General features: G+C 34.3%; 1 protein-coding gene across 4 annotated transcripts in view; it reads right to left on the bottom strand.

The window, feature by feature from the left end:
- Positions 1 to 25,242, bottom strand: part of SBF2 (SET binding factor 2) — a 382,691-nt gene that overhangs the window by 145,665 nt on the left and 211,784 nt on the right. For all 4 annotated transcript variants that reach the window (XM_032489038.1, XM_032489035.1, XM_032489037.1 and 1 more), the window contains exons 10-14: positions 21,556 to 21,633; positions 20,360 to 20,473; positions 19,775 to 19,903; positions 16,462 to 16,560; positions 3,298 to 3,502 (exon numbers count right to left, since the gene is read on the bottom strand). In XM_032489038.1, the coding sequence (XP_032344929.1) occupies positions 3,298 to 3,502; positions 16,462 to 16,560; positions 19,775 to 19,903; positions 20,360 to 20,473; positions 21,556 to 21,633 (625 nt within the window). The remainder of the gene's footprint in view (positions 1 to 3,297; positions 3,503 to 16,461; positions 16,561 to 19,774; positions 19,904 to 20,359; positions 20,474 to 21,555; positions 21,634 to 25,242) is intronic.

Here is a 25,242-nt window from a genome sequence, read left to right as displayed (position 1 = left end):
GTCTCCAAATAAGATCACATACTTTGTTGAGAGAGCAACATTTTTAACTTAAATTTATAAACTTTTAATTCTAAAATCTCTTTAGCAGTATTTTAACTTTTCTTTAGGACGAGCCATTTAAAAACCCGTATCTTCCTAAAATGAGTCTGTTTATCACTTGGGAATTATCTTCCTTTGGTAACTATAACTTAGTTCACTCCCAGAAGAAAGCTCTTCACTTAGAGTTACTGACATTTCAGGGATTGGCCAAATCCCCGTTGTGGCCTTCTAATACTATCTTTCTAATATTTGACAACAACTCTGGTTTATGGATACTTGACTTCCCAGAGCTTCCTTTCTAAGACTTTGGCTTTCAAATACTATTTCCAGCCATTCATCATTACTCTGGCCCCTCTGAGGAATCCCTGGAAACTAATTAACCTCTCAAAATGTGAATGCCTTTTAAGGAGACAGAGCAATTCCACACTCACATTATACATGGGTATCATGTAAATTATATGATAATTATAAAACAAGGGAAATCCTGATTCTAATCAACCCAAATGAACTAGAAAGTTGAACAGAGGTCCCTGCATTCATCATTCATTCATTCATTCATTCCTTTAGGTTTTACAGGAAGTGCACGCAGGGCCAAATACTGAGTCATGTGTACCTCTCTGATTACAATGAGACATTCCACATGCATTTAAAGAAAGAATCTGATGTTCACTGCACATGAAGAAAGTAAAGAGATTATATAAAAATAATATAGAGACAAGGTTACAATCCAAGCAAATTATATTTTAAAAAAACTTCTAATCTATTCATGTGGGTATTTAAAGAAAGCTTTCAACCAGCTTTATATTAAATATTATAAAAATATTAAATAGTAAAGTTACATGACCAAATCCTTCCAAAAATAACTACCCTTTAACATGTCTACTTCTCCATTCTCTTCTCTATGTGAAAGTACAATCAATGCTTAAGTAAAAGCTGTTAATTCTTAGGAAAATAATGGCAAATTAATACTACTAAATAAATAATTAACAATAAATAACATTAACATTACCATACAACATACATGTTAAGAATACAGAAATTATTAACATTACTACATAAATAATTTAAATAATATAATCTGTTAATAATAAAATTACACTCACTTCCAGGTATGATGGGACAGTATGTAGCAAACTAAAACTTTCACCAAGAACATTATGAAAGTCAGATAAAATGCAAAGCTATCTATTTAAATATATCAGAGTGCTACAGAAGCACAAAGATTAGAAGACTTATAATTCCAGAAAAAAGAAAAGACCAGAGAACTAACTTAACATGCACATCCACTTTTCCCTTAAGAGATCTGCCAATACTGGGTACAGACAAGAGGCTGGGAATCTGGGTTGGATTCTGGCAGATGGCCAGGTTGACCAACAAAGTTTCTGGTGAAAGCTGAACCTACAAAAGTGGATGTATGCTATAGTCCCTAGCATAATAAATCTTTAAAAGAACAGTAAACAGACATAAATAACAAGTTAACAGAGATAAATGATAAATTAAAAAATAGTTCATTAATCCAAAAGAGGGTAAGGAAGCAGGGGAAAATGTAAATCAGAAGGATCAAACAGAAAAAAACCCAGCAAATTACATTAAAGCCATTACTCTATCAGTAACTATAGTTACATAAATGAGATAAATACAAGTAATACATTAAGATAGTCAAACTGGTTAAAAAAAACCACATGTTGCTTGCAAGAGGCATATCTTAAATATAAGGATCCAGAGTTTGAAAATAAAAGGATAAAAAAAGATAAACACTAACTAAAGGAGGGCTAGTATAGCTATATAAACCTCAAAGTTCATCTTACAGCAAGAAGCATAAGTAGACACAAAGAGGGACGTTCCGTAATGATAGCGATCAATCACCAGGATGCTACACTATTTGTAAATATATCTGTGTCCAATAAATCAATTTCAAAATACATAAAGAAAAGATGAACAGTGAAATGAGAAACAGGCAATTCTACTTATCATGGGAGACTTTAACACACCTCCCTCAAGAGATAAAGAATAAGAGAGATAGGGGAGGAGGGTATAGCTCGAGTGGTAGAGTGCATACTTAGCATGCATGAGGTCCTGGGTTCAATCCCCAGTACCTCCTCTGAAAATAAATAACGTAACTACCTTCCTCCCACCAAAAAAAAAAAAAAAAAAAAAGAATAAGAGAGATAAAAATCAGTAAAGAAAGATAACCCACAGAATGGGAAAAATATTTGCAAATCATGTATCTGATAAGGGACTGGTATACAGAATATAAGGACAATTCTTGAACAAAAAGACAAACAGCTCAACTTAAAAATGGGCAAAGGATCTGAATAGACAGATATTTTTCCAGGGAAGATACAAATATGGTCAAGAGGCACACAAAAAGATGCTCTACATCAAGTAAGTGAATGTGAAGAAATCAGAATGCCCATACACCGATGGTGGGAATGTAAAATGGTGCAATTGCTTTGGAAAACAGTGTGGCAGTTCCTCAAAACATTAAACACAGACTTACTGTACCACACCTAATATATACCAGAGAGAACTAAAAACATGTCCACACAAAAACTCATACATGAATGCTCACAGCAGCGCTATCAACAGTAGCCAAAAAGTAGAAACAATCCAAGTGTCCATCATTTTGAATGGGTAACAAAATGTGATATATACCCATACAATGGAGTATTATTCAGCCATAAAAAGCAAAGAAGTACTGATACATGCTACATGGACGAACTTTGAAAATATGCCAAATGAAAGAAGCCAATCACAAAAGATCAAATATTGTATGATTCCATTTATTTATATAAAATGTCTAGAATAGGCAAATCTACAAAGAAAGTAGATTACTGCCTAAAGCTGGGGAAGGAGTGGTTTTGGAGGAGAAATGGGGAGTGACTGCTAGTGGGAATGTGTTTCTACTTGGGGTAATGAAAATGTTCTGAAATTAGTGAAAATGGCTGCACAACTCTGAATATACTAAAAACCACTGAATTGTATACTTTACAAGTGTGACTTTTATAGTATGTGAATTATATCTCAATACAGTTTTTATTTTTAAAAGAAGGTTCTACAGTGGCAGTAGTCAGGTTAATTAATGGTTACCCTTGTGAGAGGCAGTGACTGGAACAGTGCTTCTGCGTATTGATAATGCTGATTCTGGTTACATGAATTTGTTCACTTTGTGAAAATTCCTTAAGTTATGCATTTTTGGTTTTGTGTCTGATATCTTGATAGGAGGTTTACTTTTAAAATAAACAGACAAATACATACCAACAGGTGGACCTGCAGGCACAACACATTTCTTTTCCACTCGTGAAGCAGGAGGTGCATTCTGGTTCTTAGCAAGATTTTCCTGTATTAATTCCTGTACCCGAGTTTCATTAATCTTTGGGAAAGGAAGAACATGAACTCGCAAGTGGGATCCTTCTGTTGGTCGTGGAACTTTCTGGAATGCCATATGAGGGTTTGGATTCTCCTGTAATATCAAACATAGGTAAAATTATTCAAAAGTTAAAATAACAATGGCAGATGGTTGGCCAGAGGGGCAGAAATAGTAATCAGACATGAGTGATTGTACATATATTCAGATCTTACTTATATGATCTTTCAGCAACGTCTGATACAGCCAGTCATTCTTTTTCCTCTTCAATGAACACTTTCTTCACTTGGTTTCTAGGTCTTCTTGCTACATCTTAGTCTATTTTTCATTTTCGTAACCTCTTAGCTATGAGAATATCCTAGGGCTCAGACCAGAGGACTCTTTGCTATTTACATTTACCTTCTTAGCGATAACCTCCAGTCTCTATTTTTAAACCACAAAAATACCATTTCACAAAATTTTATCTCCAACTAAGCTTCCTCCTTAACTCTATACCCATATATTCAACCACCTGCACATAGTATTCTCATATGGAATTAAAATAACCATCTTAAATATATGTCCAAAATGGAGCACTTAATATTCACCTCCTCCAAATCTGCTTTCCACAGTCTTCCCCACTTCAGAAAGTGCCATATTTGTTTTTCCAATCATTCAGGTGAAGAGCTTAGAGTAATCCTTAAAGCCCTTCTCTCACACCCAATTATCCATTCCTTTGCAAACCTTTTGGATTTTGCCTTTAAAAAACATTTATGACCTGACCACTTTTCAACACCACCTTGATTCAAGCCAACATGTCTCATACTACTACAGAACAACAGTCTTCTAACTGGTCTCCCTGCTTCCAACCTTGCTCCCACCCTCACTCTATTCTTAACGCTGCAGACAGAGTGACCTAGTTAAAAGTATGTCAAATCATTACTTAACTACTCTGTTCATTCAAATAGCTCTTCACCTCATTCAGAGCAAAACCCAAAGCTGTTACAATAATTTACAAGATCTAGCTTCTTTATATGACCATGTCCTACTACTGTTTCCTTCATTCATTCTGCTCCTGCTCCTACACAGGCCTTCTTGTTCCTGCCTCAAGGCCTTAGCACATAACTGCTCCCTCGGCCTGGAATGCCTGTCCCCCCACCAATTTGTGTAGCATCTTCTCTCCATTCCTTCATTTCTTTGATCAAATGGTACCTTTTTTGGGGCCACCCTATCAAAACTTATAGCCTTCAACACAGTCCCTATCCCTCTTATTATATTTTCCTCTTTAGCACTTATCACCTTCTCACATACTATAAATTCCATTTATTTTTTTTACTGTCTATCTCTCATTAAAATGAAGCTCTGTGAGGACGGACATTTTGGCCAATTAAAAAACATTTTTTGTGCCTTGCTGTGTACGTACTGCATCGAGAAAGTGCCTGACACCAAGCAGGCACCCTGGACTACTTCCTACCATATCCCAATAAGTGGGACACAATGGTGAACACATATTAGGATTATAATGTTTGAATTAAATTTGTCAGCTAATACTTTCACAGACCCTTAGGGTTGGTATGGACTTTTATCCAGCCACCTACTTAAGTAGAATTATATTTCAAATACTACAGGCAGAGTGGAATCCATTCTTTTCATAAAGTTCGCTGAAGAAGGTTGCTTTACAACCATTTTTCGACGAATTCCAGCATTTATCATCCTTTGCAACCAGAAAATTTCTTTTTCCCCCTGAAACTGTGTCATTCATGCTGTAGGTTAAGCCCAATACTGCCCGACACATTCTCTGGACAGTTAAAAAGGCCAACTAGCATCATCTACTAGAGCTGCTCCCCACAATTCTTTTAGGTTATTTGGCCCAGATCCAGATAAAGGAAAGGCTGGATCACAGGAGATGATACAGGCAGCATGTCTTAGCAACACAATGGCAATAATACTCCTTTAAGTGTCAGAAAGCCTGGGCTCTAGTTTTTGCTCTACTCATTCTGTGATTCTGGATAAATAACTTTGCCTAAGGTGTATACAGGCATATCTCATTTTATTGTGCTTCACTTTATTGTGCATTGTAGATACTGCATCTTCCACAAACTGGAGGTTTGTGGCAACCCTGTATCGAACACATCTACTGGTGCCATTTTTCCAACAGCATTTGCTCACTTTGTGTATGTATGTCATGTTCTGGTAATTCTCACAATATTTCAAAACTTTTTTATCATTATTATTATATTTGTATAGTGAGCTGTGGTCAGGGATCTTTGACATTTCTATTGTAAAAAAAAAAAACCATGACTTGCTGAAGGTTCAAATAATGGTTAGCAGTTTTTAGCAAAAAACTATTTTTACATTAAGGTATGTACTTTTTTTACACATAAATGGTATTGCACACTTAACTACATTATAGGGTAAACACAACTTTTACATGCACTAGGAAACCAAAAAATTTGTGTGACTCACTTTATTGTGACATTAGCTTTATTGTGGTGGTCTGGAATTGAACCTGCAATATCTCTGAGGTCTGCCTGTACTTACGCTTCTCTTAAATGTTCCAGAGAAGGTGAAACCAGCTTGTTCTTGCCAAAACAGCCCTCATACACACTTTATATTTTCCTGTTATAGCTTTAGCAAAGACAGGGAAAAATAAGCAAATTTCTATGCCAAGTCTTCACAATCACCACTTTCTAAAATTATGTTGAAAAAAAACAGTTCTAAAATTATGCCTGGATTAACATCAACCTCGCTGGTCTGGAGTTTCTGAAATTGCCCTTTTCCAAAAGCAGTATGTTTGCTTTTCTCTGTTTTTTAGGCACAATATCTAAGATATCTCCTCTTCTTAAAAGTTATCAGTATCAATTATCTAAAACTCATTAAGCAGATATTTCTTTCACGCTGGGGAGGTAATTCAAGTGGATTTTGAGTTCTGAACCCAAAAAATCATTTAAAGTATACTCTTCACTATTTGTTTCTATTTATATTTATTTTCTTTACAATAAAAATTAAAACTTTAAATATATTTCCCATAATGTAAATAATATTCATTAAAAAAATTTTTTTGGGGGGTAGCAATTAGGATTGTTTGTTTGTTTGTTTGTTTTAATGTAGGTACTGGGGACTGAACCCAGCACATCATGCATACTAGGCATGCACTTTACCACTGAGCTATACCCTCCGCCCTAAATAATATTCATTAAAATAAATTTTAAAACATGGAAAAGTAAAAGTAGAAAATAAATCTTAGTGGTACTAGTATCTTTTCTAGCTATATTTTCTCTCTCTCTTCTTTATACTCTTCTATCTTGTTTCTAAAATGACTTAAGGTGGTTTAGGGACAAAAGATACACCAGACACACATACTGACTGCTCCTAGTCAAAATCCTATAATGTGACAAGTTCATCCTAAACTTTATAAGGAAGAACAAAGGTCCAAAAATAGTTTAGGCAATTCGGAAGAAGAGTAAATGGAGAAGTCAAACTTTCCAGGTAACAAATCTTATATAAACCTTTAATATAAAACAGTATGATAACACAACCACACAAAATTTATGGGACACAGCAAAGGCAGTGCTAAGAGGGAAGTTTACAGCAATACAGGCCTTCCTCAAAAAAAGAAGAACAATCTCAAATAAACAATCTAACCCACCAGCTAAAAGAATTAGAAAAAGAAGAGCAAAAACCCCTAAAAGGCAGCAGAAGGAAGGTAATAAAAAAGATCAGGGAGAAAATAAATAAAATAGAGATTAAAAAAAACATAGAAAAAAATCAATCAAACCAAAAGCTGGGTTTTTGAAACAGTAAATAAAATCGACAAACCTCTGGCCAAACTCACAAAGAAGAAAAAAGAGAGAGCACAAACAAGCAAAATAAGAAAGGAAAATGGAGAAATTACAACAAATAACATAGAAATACAGAATATCATACGAGAGTATTATGAAAAACTATATGGAGCCAAAATGGATAACCTAGAGGAGATGGACAAATTTCTGGAAACATACAGTCCACCAAGATTGAACCAAGAAGAAACTGACCACTTGAACAAACAGGTCACTAGAAATGAAACTGAATTAGTGATTTAAAAAACCTCCCTAGAAATAAAAGTCCAGGACTGGATGGCTTCACCGGGGAATTCTACCAAACATACAAAGAAGAACTCATATCAGTCCTTCTCAAACTCTCCCAGAAGATTGAAAAGGAGGAGATACTCCCAAAATCATTCTATGAAGCCACCATCACCCTGATACCAAAACCAGGCAAAGACACTATCAAAAAAGAGAATTATAGACCAATATCACTGATGAACATAGATGCAAAAATCCTCACCAAAATATCAGCAAATAGAATCCAACAGCACGTAAAAAAGATTATACATCATGACCAAGTGGGGTTCATCCCAGGGACACAAGGGTGGTTCAACATACGCAAATCAATCAATGTAATACATCACATCAACAAGAGAAAGGACAAAAACCACATGATCATCTCAACAGATGCAGAAAAAGCATTTGCTAAAATTCAACACCCATTTATGATAAAAACTCACCAAAGTGGGTATATAGGGAACATATCTCAACATAATAAAAGCTATATATGACAAACCTACAGAGTTTTTCTATGGTGAAAAACTCAAAAGCTTTCCACTAAAATCTGGGACAAGACAAAGCTGCCCACTATCACCACTCCTATTCAACATAGTCTTGGAAGTCCTAGCCACAGCAATCAGGCAAGAGAGAGAAATAAAAGGGATCTGAACTGGAAAAGAAGAGGTAAAAGTGTCACTATAAGCAGATGACATGATACTATATATAGAAAACCCTAAAAGGTCCACACAAAAACTACTAGAGCTGATTGAAGAATTCAGCAAGGTAGCAGGTTACAAGATTAACGTTCAAACATCAGTGGCATTTCTTTACACTAACGATGAATCAACAGAAGAAGAAAGTAAAGAAGCAATCCCCTTTAAAATTGCACCCATAGTAATAAAATACCTAGGAGTAAATCTAACCAAGGAGGTGAAAGAATTACACACAGAAAACGATAAACCATTGATGAAGGAAATTAAAGAAGACTTTAAAAAGTGGAAAGATATCCCATGCTCTTGGATTGGAAGAATCAATATTGTTAAAACGGTCACACTGCCCAAGGCAATCTACAGATTTAATGCAATCCCTATCAAATTACCCAGGACATATTTCACAGAACTAGAACAAATCATAATAAAATTTATATGGAACCATCAAAGACCTAGAATTGCCAAAGCATTACTGAAGAAAAAGAAAGAGGCTGGAGGAGTAACTCTCCCAGACTTCAGACAATGCTACAGAGCTACAGTCATCACGACAGCATGGTATTGGTACAAAAACAGACATACAGACCAATGGAACAGAATAGAGAGCCCAGAAATGAACCCACAAACTTTTGGTCAACTAATCTTTGACAAAGGAGGCAAGAATATACAATGGAATAAAGACAGTCTCTTCAGCAAATGGTGTTGGGAAAACTGGACGGCAGCATGTAAAGCAATGAAGCTAGAACACTCTCTTACACCATACACAAAAACAAATTCAAAATGGATAGAAGACTTAAACATAAGACAAGATACAATAAACTTCCTAGAAGAAAATACAGGCAAAACATTATCTCACATACATCTCAAAAATGTTCTCCTAGGACAGTCTACCCAAGCAATAGAAATAAAAGCAAGAATAAACAAATGGGACCTAATGAAACTTACAAGCTTCTGCACAGCAAAGGAAACCATAAGTAAAACAAAAAGACAACCTATGGAATGGGAGAAAATTTTTGCAAATGAAACCGACAAAGGCTTGATCTCCAGAATATATAAGCAGCTTATACGACTCAATAAGAGAAAACAAACTACCCAATCCACAAATGGGCAGAAGACCTAAACAAGCAATTCTCCAAGGAAGACATACAAATGATCAATAGGCACGTGAAAAAATGTTCAATATCACTAATCATCAGAGAAATGCAAATCATAACTACAATGAGATATCACCTCACACCAGTCAGAATGGCCATCATTCAAAAGTCCACAAATGAGAAATGCTGTAGAGGCTGTGGAGAAAAGGGAACTCTCCTACATTGCTGGTGGGAATGCAGTTTGGTGCAGCCACTGTGGAAAACACTATGGAGATTCCTCAAAAGATTAGGAATAGACTTACCGTATGACCCAGGAATCCTGCTACTGGGCATATATCCCAGAAGGAACCCTACTTCAAAATGATACCTGCACCCCAGTGTTCATAGCAGCACTATGTACAATAGCCAAGACATGGAAACAGTCTAAGTATCCATCAACAGATGACTGGATAAAGAAGAGGTGGTATATTTATACAGTGGAATACTATTCAGCCATAAACCCCGACAACATAATGCCATTTGCAACAACATGGATTTTCCTGGAGAATGTCATTCTAAGTGAAGTAAGCCAGAAAGAGAAAGAATAATACCGTATGAGATCACTCGTATGTGGAATCTTAAAAATCAAAAACAAAAACAAAAACAACCATAAATACAAAACAGAAACAGACTCATAGACATAGAATACAACCTTGTGGTTGCCAAGGGGGAGAAGGGGTGGGAAGGGACAGATTGGGATTTCAAAATGTAGAACAGATAAACAAGATTATACTGTATAACAAAGGGAAATACATACAAGATTTTATGGTAGCTCACAGAGAAAAAACTGTGACAATAAATCTATATATATGTTTCTATATAACTGAAAAGTTGTGCTCTACAATGGAAACTGACACAACATTGTAAACTGACTATAACTCAATAAAAAATATTATAAAAAAAGTATGATAACTGGTATTAATAAAGGGTTAAAAGGGCTAATGGAATAGAGAAGCCCAGAAATAGGACTATGTGTGAAAATGTGATAGAAACTGGTGGCATTATAATTTAAGAAAGAAAGGTTAGACAATTCAATGAAAGAAGATAATACAACAAACTATTTCTAGTTCATGATCTCTGGCATCAGACCATGTAGGTCAAATCCTAGCTTAGCCATTTACTAGTAGTGTGACCTGGTGCAGGTTCAATTCATTTACCACTTGTGCTCTAGTTTCCTCATCTGTAATGAAGATATTAACATAGTACCTGCTTCATCAGGCTCTTGTGAAGGTAGAACAAATTGTTACAGGAAAGCTTTAGAACACACACACATATATACACACACTTTCCTATAATAAATCTGAAAGCTCTTTTCCAAAAGTCTAGAGTATATTCATTTGAAAAATGTTTTATCCACTGCATATTCTATGGCATGACACCACACCTCTAAAACTAAAACCACCTTTTTCTCCCAAGATCCCCACCATATCACTAGCTACTTATATTTTAACAATAACCATTGTACTCAATAAAAGTTTGAATAGAAATCACTTATTAAAGAAAAGATATAGCTACTAGTCATTAACAGTGTTTTTCATTTCATAAACAATTTGAAATACAAACCAAATCCATACAGAATTCAGAATAAGCATTTAAAAATCATTTTAAAACAAAGTTCAAAGTTGAGGCTATCCTTTAGTTGTACAGATAGTCTATATAAAAATTCAAATTATGGGTTAAAGTTACTAAATTATAATATATTCAATTGTGTTTAGAAAATTCAAAAAGGACTCATGACCCCAAATCTAGTGCTATTTGGTTTTCGAGCTGCTGTATCTGTACACTGCTGCCCTCTAACGGGCAGTATGGTAAATATAGAGGACCACATTCACCATTTTACACCCAACTTGGTCACAATAATGACTTTTGAGAGGAAAGGAAAGAAATTTTAAGGCTCATTGAACTCTGCATATTCTTGGAAACATATGCTCTTACTTGTAACTGCAAATGCATTTAGAGAAGTCCTTTGAAGATTACTGAGCTCATCAAAAACCCACAGCCCAATTTTGTTGTTGAGTCTCCATGTTGAAATAAGGAAATTAATTATTTTCTAACAGAAAAAAGAAGCAGCCAAATATTTATCTGATTCTAGAGAAATGCAAATGTAAAGTAATATCTAGGGATTTAGACAACTACATGTTTATAGTGAACATAATTTTGTCAAAGGCAACCAAAAAAGCTGACAAAATGTACTATCATTTAGAGAGAATTTTAAAGTTGGACAGTGACTTTCAAGAAATGGGCTCTGTAATCCTGCTTTAAGAGTACAGTACAGCAATGCGAGGTACAATAATTTTTCTCAGACTTGAAAAAAAGACACACACATCATCTGGTCTGGAAACATGGATTTTTTTTCTTTTCTTTTCAGGTGAGCTAAATGAGAATATGCCTAGGGTTTAGAGAAAACAAGGCTGAGAAAGTACGTCAAATAAAAGCAAAGCAAAACAAAACAAAACAAAAAGTCCCAAACCTAAATGGAAATCCAAAGTAGGCACACTGAGGGGAAAAAAATTGTGTTTCTACACACTGGTCTCAGCAATGAATGACAAATCAATGTGACCTTCTTAGAGGTTTCCAAGTTTCCTATATTAATTTAGGTATTTAATAATTATTTAATGTATACCAATTGTACCTAGAGCTGAGTTACACAAATCCTTTCAAATACAGCCAAAACCAATACTATCATTGGACTAAATTGCTAAACATTGAAAAGATGTAACTGAACTTTTAGAGTTGCTGGGTTGTGAACACACTGATGGAATGAAACTCTATTAATTTTCCATCCTGACAGGCCTTTCAATGATCACCCGATTGAATTAATGTCTCATCCTAATACAGAGAAATCTAGTGTATGACTTTAATATCTAATGTGCTGGTCGCCTAACCCAGGGTTTCTCATTATAGACATTTTGGGCTAGATAATTCTTTGGTTGTGGGAGGTCGGGAGAAGTAGGTGTCTTGTGTATTGTAAGATGTTTAGAAGCATCCCTGGCCTCTACTTACTAGATACCAGTAAGTAGAGGCACACCCTCTCCAGTTGTGACAACCAAAAATATTTCCAGATAGTGCCAAATTTCTGGAGGGAAGGGGTTGTCCCTGTTAAGAACAATTGCTCTAATTTATGACTCTGGATAGAGGCTTCATATTCTAAGGCAAGTATTCTTTTTACAAATACCAAGAGAGCACACAGTGACTAGCTAAGAGACCTAATACTCTCACTCACCTACTGACATGCAAATTAAAACCATGAAAAGAACCACCACATACCTACTAGATTGGCTGAAAACAAAACAAACAAAATTAAACAAACAAAAAACAAGTGAGTAATCAAGTGTTGGTGAAGATGTGGCAGGAATGCAAAATGGTAGAGACACTTAAAAATTAACAGTCTGGCAGTTTCTTATAGAGTAAACGTTTCATTATCATCTTTTCAGCACCCTATTCCTAAATATTTACCCAAGAGAAATGATTATTTATGTTTGCACAAAAACCTGTATAAATGTTTAGCATGATTTTACTCATAATTGCCAAAATCGACCTGTTGTTGTTCAACAGATAGATAAAACTTTGGTTTTATTTATTTATTTGGTTTTATCACATAATGGAATACTACTCAACAATAAAAAGGAGTAACTGATATATGCAGCAATATGGGTGAATCTGAAATGCATTATGCTAAGTAAAAGAAACAAACTAAAAAAACTACATAATGACTCTATGGAAAAGACAAAAACCAGAGACAAAACAGATCAGTTGCCAAGAATCTGAGGTGGTGGGAGGATGCAACTACAAGGGAGCATTACGAAAATTTGGGAAGAGGGAAGTGACAGAAATGCTCTATGTCTTTATTGTTGTGGTGCTGGTGGTGGTTGTATAACATTCATTTCTCAAAATCCATCAAACTGTACATTAAAAAGATTAAATTTTACTATATGTAAATTATATCACAGTAAATAATACTTAAAAATGAACAAATAATCAGATAGGATCAGGGAAGGAGTTGGATTTTTATGCTCTGGGTGTGGGGCCTCATTTCATCATAATAATCTAAGTAAGTTTATATTTTGACTTTTTAAGATGAAAGATGATCACAATTTTTTACTTCCCTCCTACAACAAACAACAACAACGGATCTCTTTATTCACAGTTGGCAAAGAATACCAATATCATCAGTTTAGACTAAATGTGCCTGGTAGTGAAATTAACTTTCTGCGGAAATGTAAAAGGTCTAGATCTTATGTGATTTAGAATGGCTATTCCTGCATTTGGGCTTTGCTCTCTCGGTAGGATTTTAAACCTTATTTCTTTCAATGCTGGGCAATGAAATATCCATAAGGTACAAACAGAAATCTCATATTATTTTATAAGAAAGTCCAAGACCTCTCATTTTTCCTTTAACTTTTAAGAAAGCAGACAAATTACACAGTCCAGCAAATGTTTATGTACTATTGCAAAACAAATTAGAAAAACTACACTAAGTAAAACACATGTCCAACTGTTCAAGATGCCTTGGAAGGGAGATTTATAAAGCTCTTGTCCTGGTCTATCTTAATATTCTCATTTTGTGTGTAGTTAGTAGTCATTTATAAATGTATACCAAGAATCACAGGGAAAGAGCAGGTAAGCGGCTAAATATGCTCTCATGCAGACATTAAGGCTTCTGAAAGCTGAAGTGGGCAGACTCACTATTATCACTCGGCTTGGAAAGAAAAGCTGTACCAACGTGTGGCCAATAATCTTCATGGTATAACCTTGCCAACGCTTACACATTTGTCTCTAGTAGATTTATTCCTTTCCTTCTTCATTCCACTTTCTCTTTCCCTTTTCCACCAAAGTCACCAAACATCTTTCTTAATTATTTGGAAGCTCCATAAAGTTAAAAGAACAGCTAAACCCAGCTGCAATTCATCCTACTCAGGTATACTCACATTCCTACAATTCATTCCTACTTGCTAAAAAGCACTATGAAGGAGTGGTGAGAAGAGACTGGGAAATTCTGTTCATTTCTGAGGTACTTCAAAGAGAAGTGAAGGAGAGCGGCTAGGTACACATACCAGACTTCAGTGCAATAAAGTATTTACAAACATCTGAATGGAATCACCAGGTTTCAATTATACCCCAATAATAAGGAAACAGTCAAATTATATGGTTGGCTTTTGCTTACCAAAAGGGAATTTTAGAAATCTGATAAAAAAAAATGACTAGTTAAAAATAGAACCATCTGGATTATTTTCCTTCCATTGAGACCATCCTTCCTCCCTTCCCCCAACTTCCTGTACAACCTAAAAAAGTAATTTTACCATCATGTCTGCTTTTTAACTTTATAAAGTATTTACTTCAGCAATGTCGGGACCATCGTGGACTTTAGAATCTTAGAACCAGAAGGAATTTCATAAAGTCTGATGACAGCCCACTGGGATATCCTCAAATACTCATTCATCATGTATGTGTATCCTCTTCTCAAGGATATTATGGGAATCATATACCTAGAAAATGTCTGAAACTAGTAGATGCCTAAAAAATACATACTGAATGAATGGAACTGATTAAATTAAATGAATATAATTAGATTGTGATGGTGGGGGAAAGTCTAATAAGAGTTCGAGAAATGGAGAGTACATTTAAAAGGCGATTTCCATATCTTACCTAGTAATACAATCCCTCATGATGATCACTTTAAAAGTATTTTATAGGATACAGGCCATTTGCGTTTACGTTCACCCTTAAGAATGTATCACTACTAGATATTTATTTTATTGCAGTTTTCAGTTTTGTGTTGGCTTAGTGTATGCTAGGTATCATTAAACTTAAATTCTAGAATGGCAAAAAAGGAATTTACTTTGTTTCTGTATCAAAATGGCTTGGCACACTGTCTTCATACACTGTGTAGTCAGTCATGTGACAGACAAATCTGTGTCAGAACCCCAGCTCTGGTCACTTATTGGCTATAAAATTTGGCAGTTCTGGAATAGTCATGTAAAAACCTAAGAAATAAACATTCAGTTATTAAAGGGATCAGTCCCAGAGCCTCAAACACCGATTCACAATTGATGTTTTGCTATTCTTTGAAATTCATCAATAAATCACTCCTAGTGGGCAAGGAAAAAAAACTTTCTAATCTTCAATTTCCTTACATATCAACACCTGCCCTATTTATCTCACAGGGTCATTTCCAAGATCAAATAAGAAAGTACATTAAAGTTCTTTATAAAGAAAAAAGTATAAAGTTAGCCATTGGAAGTACCACTGTTTTTCCAACTGGAGATGATCCAGCCTAATGGAGTGAAAGAACAGAGGCTTCGGAATTGGATAGATGAAAACTCCTAAATTTAAAATCTGGTTTCAATCACTCAACAACTATATGAGCCTGAGCCAATAAAATGGGGATAATGACACCTATCTTACACTGTTACGAGGATTAGAGATGATATATGTGAAGTGCCTAATACCATGCCTGGCATGTTGTGCTAACCACTCAGTATTTATTATTATTACAATAGGTCAACAGAAATTTCTCATGTGATCATGCTATACATTACTTCTACACAGCCATCATAAGTGGCAAAGACCAGCACAGAACACAAGTTTTCCTTCTGACAGATTGTTTTTTTTTAACTGACTGCATTTCTTCTATCAGGGAATATTTTCACCCTTGAGTTTCTGTAGTCACTTGACAGTTTCTTTTCTTTCTTTCAGCTTTCTACTCCTTGTATGTTCAAAACAACTCAAAGATTTTCCCCATCCAGTGCACACTCACTGTACCAAGCTAAAATAGAGAACATTGGTCTATTCTGTCTGAGGTAGCTCTGGTCTCTAATGAGTCTGATCTTTACATCTTCAAAATGCTCAGTAGACTTTCTTAAGAAGACAGAGACCAAAATGAAAATTCAATGAAGGCAAACGACAAACTGGAAAAATGTAACTAAGATGTTTTTATAATACAGCGATTGACAGGAAAATCACTTTGAAAAATGAGGTCTATTTTGATGCATAGTACCAACTGTAATATATTGTAACTTACAGTCCCAAAGGCTTTAAATCAGAGCAAAAAAGATGATCACTAGGAATATGAAGCTTTTTAGTTTTTCAAACACAAAACCTTATTAATACTTTTAAAATTAATAACTGTCTAAGCAAATATACTTACTTACATTTTTGAATAGTTGCTCAGCAAGTTCTCTGACATGCTTTATCATCTTCAATGGGTTATTTTCTTCAACTTTAATTCGCTCTACTTCAAAAGCTACCAACTTGAAAAAAGAATCAAATGGCAAAACATCAACTGCAAAATATTCTGAATTAGAAAGCTGTGTGATGACGTCACACAATTTGAAAACAAAAAGCACCCAAAATATATACTCGTATTAAAACAAAATATTTTAGGTTTTTAATGGGTTTCACCTCTATTCTAGAGTTAGCGAGTCAACTGAATTCTCAGATGTTCTGGTGGTTCTGGTAGTTAGTCTCTGATGATTTAGGGTCTTATTTCTTGGGAAAAGTCATTTCTGGAACTCAAGAGAGACTCTCTCATTCTCTAGGCCTCACTCAGGGAATTCTCACACTCAGAATTTCAGTCAGTCATAAAGTCTCCAAACATTTCCCTAACTTACAAAATATGAACCAAATGTTCAAGTTAGGTCACTCTAGTCCTAGTTTTGCTAAAAGTGTGATTTGGAGCAAGTCACTTTATAAAACTCCTGAGCTTCAATTGCTTCATCCCTAAAATAAGATGGAAGAACAAGATGACCTTTAGGCTCCTTCTAGTTCTCAAATTATATAAACTTTAATCCATTTCCCTATCAACTAATTTACTGGGAGAGCTGTGTTAGTGTGTACACTTGGAATGGAGAAAAGAGTATTGACAGGAAAAAATGGGATGTGAGGAAGAGGTAAATAGATGGATGGCTTTTTTTTTTTAAGTATGTAACATAGAATTTTTCATTCTAGGAACTAACAGATTCACTGGAGCAGAGAGACATATAAAACTATGACTTCACCCATTCCAGGCCAGGATTCAGAAAGACTGTCAAAGAAAGGCAAACGTTTCTTTCCTTTTAACAGGCCTATTTGATGAGAATGTGGGGACAAGAAAACACACAGTACGAGCTGCTGCTCAAAGCTCCACAAAGCCTTCTGTGTGGTAGGCTGCCCTTGGCTAAATGAAAACAAAGATCCCTTTCTCAGGAGCAAATGCAATTTTCCTAAAAGCACATTCCCATGCAAACCAATTAAATGGCCAAAGAGGGTAGAAGGAGAAATTACTTAGGTCTGGTATCTCATTTCTTTTAGGCCCTTGACTGAAATATACATATGAACAGCTGGCTTTCAAGTAACATCAATAAGACACCAAAAATCATCACTCCAGGTACAACACAGAACTGGATGAATACGAAGGGGAGACCCAATAGGAATCTTGGACAGTCTTTGCCTTATCATTGTCTCCAACCTGGAGGATGTATATCTTGTATATATAAGTGCATATAATAAAAGATTAGTTGTCATATAAAGTTAGAGTCAAAAAATAAAACTTCATGCAGACTGGTAGCTCTCAGAGTCATCTACTATGGGAAAGTGTGGAGGAGGTGATTAGATATCAGCAAAGTATGAAAAATGGACTAAAAGGTAGAGGGGGAGCACCCCAGGCAAGGGAAGGACTTACAAAAATAGTCAGAGGCTATGGCAAGCTGGCAAGCAAGTTTTCTGGAAGTAATCAACCTGACTTATTAGTTGTGAAGAAGCTGCCAGAGAGACTTACTAAAGGAATTTGGACAGAAACGAAAGGGGCACATAAACCAATTTACAATTTAAAATGCGTCAGAGACTAATAAAATGTAGGAGCAACAAAGGACCTTGGAGAACATCTAATTTATCCCCATAAAACATTATGCATCAATTACTTAGTTTCAGATCTAAAGACTGACATATGTTAGTACTAGATAGTCAGTGATCAATCATATTAGAGAATCCATGATCAATAACTTATCAAAAAGAACTGTCCACCGATCTTCATATGCTTTGTGTTATTATTAAATAAAGCATTTGCTGCAGATCTCCATACACAACTCAAACACATGCCTCTTCTTTCATTCTTATCTATAAATACTTAACTATCTTTTCAGAGAATAAAAGATCCTTCTCTGAACCAAGGATCTTTAAGAACTTGATTCCTAATTTCTCTATATAAAATAAAACCATCAGCAGCAAAATATTATTATTACTATTCTCCACTATTTTGGGTGTCAGGAGTGTTTTTCTTTTATAGACTTCTAAGAACTTTTAGATTTATTGGTTTCAATACAATGCTCTTCCAGAAATTGAAATGGGAGTAATATTCGTTGTTCTATCCACCAGAATGGGGTGCTGTGAACATAGTTAAATTCTCAATGGAAAGATGCATTAAAATAAGAAAAATCACTTAACACAAAACAGCATCCTTATTTTGAGTCATCTCTGTCCTAAATCTCCCTTTATATGGCCAATTCCTTGAAGACAGAAACTAAATTTGTCTTCTATATATTTAATATCTCCTAAGGGAGCTAGACAAATGTTGATTACTGATTAGTAAGTATTCTTTATTTATATAATTGATATTATAACATATTAAAGAAGATGTGATTATCTATAACTAAGATATTAAGTGTACTATAGAAATATATTTTATTCCATTTAATTCTTGCAAGAATTTAATAATCTATAAATCAAATTTCACCCTAAACCTGACCAACTTTTCTTGAGAGGTATAGGAAGATGGTTGTCCTCCCTGGCTGACAGATAAATGGAGGGGAGATTATTATAGAGAATTACTTAATGTACTGCAGTGGTCTCCAACCTTTTATGTTTAATGACACCTCTCAGTAAAAAAAAAGTTTTCAGTACACTCCTCTAAGATAACTGTGTTTATAAATTATATATATATATATGAACTACTATCTGCTTATTAAATTGAGTATCAGTAAAGTTTAATTTCCATTTTTTAGACAAAAATTAAGTAGCAATATTTTTTCCAGTAATATACCAGATCATCTTGTACACTATAATGAAGAAAACTGCTTTAGATAGTAAAAATAGATGAAGACAAAAGACAAAAAAAAAAAAAAATGGCTAAATGAAACTATGGCTTTAGGACACTGATACACTACACATAATTGCAGTTTGAAATCACATATTTATACATTAAACTTATGAGTCTTACAGAGAAATGTCTAAGTTCTATTTTTACAATCAGTCAATTTTTCAAAAATATTTTAATCGATCACTTAAAATTCAGTTGTTCAAGATTTTTATGTACTTCTGAGACAGCCTATAATTATATTTTTTCTAATCCATATTATAAATACCAGATCTAATACGCATAATAGCAAATAGTATTTTTTATTTTGGTTAAATGTTTAAAATACTACTCTACTTTTATGTACTAGTCTAATTTTGTCAGTAAATAATGCATTCATTTGATAAGAAATATACCTCATCAAAGAGATCACAGGATCTATAAGGAGGACCTCTTTCTGAAACAAAACCTGCAAAGGCCATTCCATTGAGAACTTTAGTGAGGAAATCATTCTCAACCAAACCACGCTGCCCCAAGAAAGCCGTCTGTAAAGAAAGAGAATGTTAAATGAATAAGTTATCACTTAGTAATGGATGAATGGTCAAAACAAAAATATAATAGGAAGATCAAAGCCTAAATGTCTTCATGCATAAATGTGTTGTTATAAAATAATTTCTCTCTAAAAGGGTTTTTGATACCTGAAATGCTACATGTATTAGAAAGTATAAAAATGAATGGCCATAAAGCAGGAGGAGAAATCAGAAAGAAATTAATGTCAATTTTAAAAGAAAAATCAATTTAAAATTAACATTCCCTAAAGGATAATATGTCAGTTCCATAGTATTACTAAAAATTATCATCTAATCACACAAAGCAGAGATTTTAAATATCCACATTTGATAAATTAAGGTCAATATACATGGCTAGGAAAAGACAACTAAGTTGTTTTATTAAATTAGAGTCTACATTTTGGACAGATACAATATGGTACTCTATCTTACCTTGTGAAAATGTATTACCGGTTCTGCATGAATTCTTATAAGTTGTAAGCATGATCTATATCCTTGGAAAAGTTGTGCAAATAATCTAAGAAAAACTGCACGCACTTCTTTATCCTGAAAATATGAGAATAGACATGTTAGGTAACTGAATTTCTTAAAAAACAAACAAAATATTACAAAGTCAAAAAGTTGGAAAGAACCTGAGAGGTTATTTAACAAATCTGTCTGTGTGTAAGTCTCATTTGTAGCAGCACTAAATGGTGGGCATCTAGTCTGTCCCACTGTTGGACAGTGTAGGCTGTTAAATAGTTCCTTTTAAATTGAACCAAACAAAACTTGCCTCCAGTACATCCAATTTTCCTCTCAGGAAAAAAAAAAAACAAAAAACAAATCACAGAGTCTTCCTTTTCACCATGTTAGAGAAAGGCATTTTTCACAAGACATTTGATTTTTATATCCATCAAAAAATTGTCATCACAAATATAAAACCCTCAAGACTGTATTTTAAAGCTTATGAAATTATTTCAGTCTATCCAACTTATAAAAATCTATTCTTATATTAATAAGGTATGACAAAGTATTTTGATAATTTAAATTTTTTAAAAATCACAGTTTTAAAACTGTAAGGAAACTTTATTTAGTCAACTTCTAATTTAATGGTCAAGAATGCTTAAGTAACATGTCAAAGAGGTCAAAGGTTCCTTACTGGCCACAAAGCTCATTTCTAAGAAATGCATTGGGCAAAATAAAAAAAGGCGCCTCTTTTTTTCACCCTTTTATGGCTTCCATTTGGAACTACTTTCATCTACTCACTCAAATGTGATTCTCTCCTGTTACCAACAACCTGTTTCCATTTTTTGTAAATTTCCCTTTTCTATCCTTGTCTGATCCTTTCAATTGGATGCCTGGCATAGTTTTTCAGGCTATAACCTAGGTTCTGATTTTTTTGTCCCATACTTACTCATGCCTCCTCAGAGCAACAGGCCAAGCCCTCCTTCCTTCCAGTCAGTGTGCTGCCCTGTGGCTTCTCCTTGAGCAGAGATCACTAGGTCAGTCAGGGGTAATTTTCCTAATTTCTAATTTGGTGCACCTTTACCAGGCTGTCCATTTAATTCCCACTATAGTCAGTTTCTTTGACAAACATACAAATAGAAGCAGCTCTCTTTAAAACTATCAAAATTAATTAAACTTCTTACCAGCATTTTTGAGTGGGATAAAGCTGTTCGTGGAGGGGGAAAAGCATGATCTGCTACCTCCAGATCTGGGTGTAGAATCTAAAGCAAAGAAGTTTTGTTATGTAAAAGATCTTAGTATCAATAAAACCTATTATATGATCTATTTGGGGCATTAAGATGAAAAAATATCAGTACATGAATTACAATATATTCCCTCCATTAAATACAATACAGTTAGCTGAGGCAGCTCTGTATGTACTAATGTGAAAAGATCTCCTAGAAAAAATATAAAAATACTAAAAATTAATTAGTTAGTTAACTGCAACACTGAGAAAAAAGGGAATAAGCTTAAGAACCTCATAGTCCAGAGGAGTAATAGTATAATACAATGTGACAAGCATTAGAAATATATAAAACATAAAATATAATTCAACTATGGAAAGCTAAAACAAGAAGGTAAGATCTGGGTTAGGCTTTGAAGGAAAGCAGATTGGGAAGCAGGTGGGAAAGAAAGGTCTACACAGGACTTAGAGAAAAAAATTATTTTGCATCAGTATGCAGCAAATTTTTGTCTTTGCAGGCTCATTTTCAAATATTCAGGATTTGGTGCTATACTCAAAATAGACCAAAAGACTCAAAACAGTACTTACAAGTGACACTGAAATATCGATAATATTTATAATCCAATCACCAAATCATTACCACAGTATGATGTCTTCATGTCTATAAAATCATCCATTGATTATTACAGTTTGAGTACTGTGTAACCATTTGATTACAACTGTTTACTAAACAAATGAAGCTCACATACTTGTGTGTCAAAGCTCCCACACAGTCCATCAAATGTGATTTCTTTTTGGTCCTATTTTGACAATATACTATGCTCTTATGGCTTATTTAAAATACTACACCATAGCATAATTCACCTTTGTACTTGAAAATTATGTAAATAGGCATACTCAGTTTTACAAAAAATTAATTTTATTCTGATCAGATTTGATGGCACAGGTTTTGTAAGTTAGAGTATACCAGTGTGGAACAGAACCTCTCCCAGTAGCCACTGACGTTAAGAATTAAAATCTTAATCTTTGTGAATTTTGGTACTTAATTCCTGAACAATTATAAATATCATTATTAAGTAAGCATATATAAGATTTTAAAACTTTTTTAAGATTTCTAGAAACATAAAACATTTTAAATTCACTCAAATACTACCTTTTTAGCTTTTGCAATATCCATATACTACCTATGCAATTATTTAGTTAATATTTTCTTTAAAATGTCTTTAAATCAACTCATCTCTTTAAATCTGTATTTTCTTGGATGATATCATCTGTGAAATCACAGGTTTTATATGCTACTTTTGATAAACATTATAATAAATACATAATTATTACAATAAAAAGGCTGCCATTTACCACCTCAAATCATTTCATACTTCACTTTGGGAAACAGTATTTGTTATTCTGTGTATAAAACATTCATCCTATACATAGACTATGATACAGAAGACTAGAGATAAGAGTGTGATTTGCTTAAAAATATTAAGTGACAGGCTACAGACTAGAATTTAGGTCTCCTAAGCCCTACACAGTATTCTTTTTACTCTATTATGCCTTGTATTCCAGATTACAAATTACATTGGGAAAAGTCAGTCTTCTCTAAATGTTCCCATCCCATAGATATCACTATAACAAAACAAGGACTAATATAAATTTCAACATTTCTGAGAATAAAATCCCTCCTGGTAATCCTAGATTTCTGAGTTCCTATCTAAGGGGAAAAAAAGGTTTAACAGGCCAGACTGGAATATTATTCAAGAAGAATATGAAGACCTTAGTTCTAGTAATGGCATGAAAAGGAATGCAGAATTTTGAAGTTTCAATTTTCTGATGAGGGATAAATGGGCACCTAAAACATTGTTAGTAAAATAAAAACCCTGTGCTTTTGAAAATCAACAAAAGTTGACAAAAAATTCAATTGAATTCAATGAGAAACACACAGGTCACAAGATTTCTTAAAACTTCACTGCACAAAATGCTAGACATCTAATCAATCAATAAGTTATATCTTTCTGCAGTAACTTGAAAACACTGGCAAGCCAGTATCACACTGATTTGCAAGGAGCACATCTACCAAAGAGTAATGAGATGTGGAAGAGAAGAGGTAAAATTATCATTATATGCAGATGACGTGATACTATATATATAAAACCCTAAAGGTTCCACACAAAAACTACTAGAGCTGATAAAAGAATTCAGCAAGGTAGCAGGATACAGAAACCAGTGGCACTTCTTTACACTAACAATGAAATATCAGAAAAGGAAAGTAAAGAAATAATCTCTTTTAAAACTGCATACCCAAAAATAAAATACTTAGGAATAAATCTGACCAAGGAAGTGAAAGACTTATACATAGAGAACTACAAAACACTGACTAAGAAAATTAAATATGACTTAAAGAAATGGAAAGATAGCCCATGTTCTTGAATTAGAAGAATTAATGTTATTAAAATGGCCATTTTATCCAAAGCAATCTACAGATTTAATGCAATCCCTATCAAATTACCCAGGACATTTTTCACAGAACCAGAACAAAGAACCCTAAAATTTATATGAAATCACAGAAGACCCAGAATTGTCAAAGCAATACTGAAGAGAAAGAATGAAGCTGGAGGAATAACCCTCCCACACTTCAGACAATATTACAGAGCTACAGTAATCAAAACAGCATGATATTGGTACAAGAACAGACATATGGCTCAGTGGAACAGAATAGAGAGCCCAGAAATAAACCCAGAAACTTCTGGTCAGTTAATCTTTGACAAAGGAGACAAGAACATACAATGAGTAAAGACAGTCTCTTCAGCAAATGGTGTTGGGATAATGGGACAGTTGCATGCAAATCAATGAAGTTAGAATACTCCCTCATACCATACACAAAAATAAACTCAAAATGGCTTAAAGACTTAAATACAAGACAAGACATGATAAACCTCCCAGAAGAAAACATAGGCAAAACATTACCTGACATATATCTTAGCAACGTTCTCCTGGGAAGTCTACCCAGGCAACAGAAATAAAAGCAAAAATAAACAAATGGGACATAATTAAACTTACAAGCTTCTGCACAGCAAAGGAAACAATAAGCAAAACAAAAAGACAACCTACAGAATGGGAGAAAATATTTGCAAAAGATGAGACTCACAAGGGCTTAATTTCCAGAATATATAAATAGCTCATACAGCTTAACAAGAAAAAAAACAAATAATCCAATCCAAAAATGGGCAGAAGGCCTAAATAAGCAATTCTCCAGCAAAGACATACAAATGGCCAGTAGGAGTATGAAAAAATGCTCAATATCGCTAATTATCAGAGAAATGCAAATCAAAACTACAATGAGGTATCACCTCACTAGTCAGAATGGCCATCACTCAAAAGTCCACAAATGAAAAATGCTGAAGAGGCTGTGGAGAAAAGGGAACCCTCCTATACTGTTGGTAGGAATGTAGCTTGGTGCAGACATCATGGAAAATAGCATGGAGATTCCTCAAAAGACTAAAAATAGATAAACCCTCTGAACCAGCAATCCCACTCCTGGGCATATTGAATTAAGGCAGAGGAAACCTTAATTCAAAAAGATACCTGCACTCCAATGTTCATAGCAGCACTATTTACAATAGCCAAGACATGGAAACAACCTAAATGT

Source organism: Camelus ferus, chromosome 10, assembly GCF_009834535.1.
Source record: "Camelus ferus isolate YT-003-E chromosome 10, BCGSAC_Cfer_1.0, whole genome shotgun sequence".
In the NCBI taxonomy this organism is placed as follows: Eukaryota; Metazoa; Chordata; class Mammalia; order Artiodactyla; family Camelidae; genus Camelus; species Camelus ferus.
This window is presented reverse-complemented; position numbering and strand designations above follow the sequence as displayed.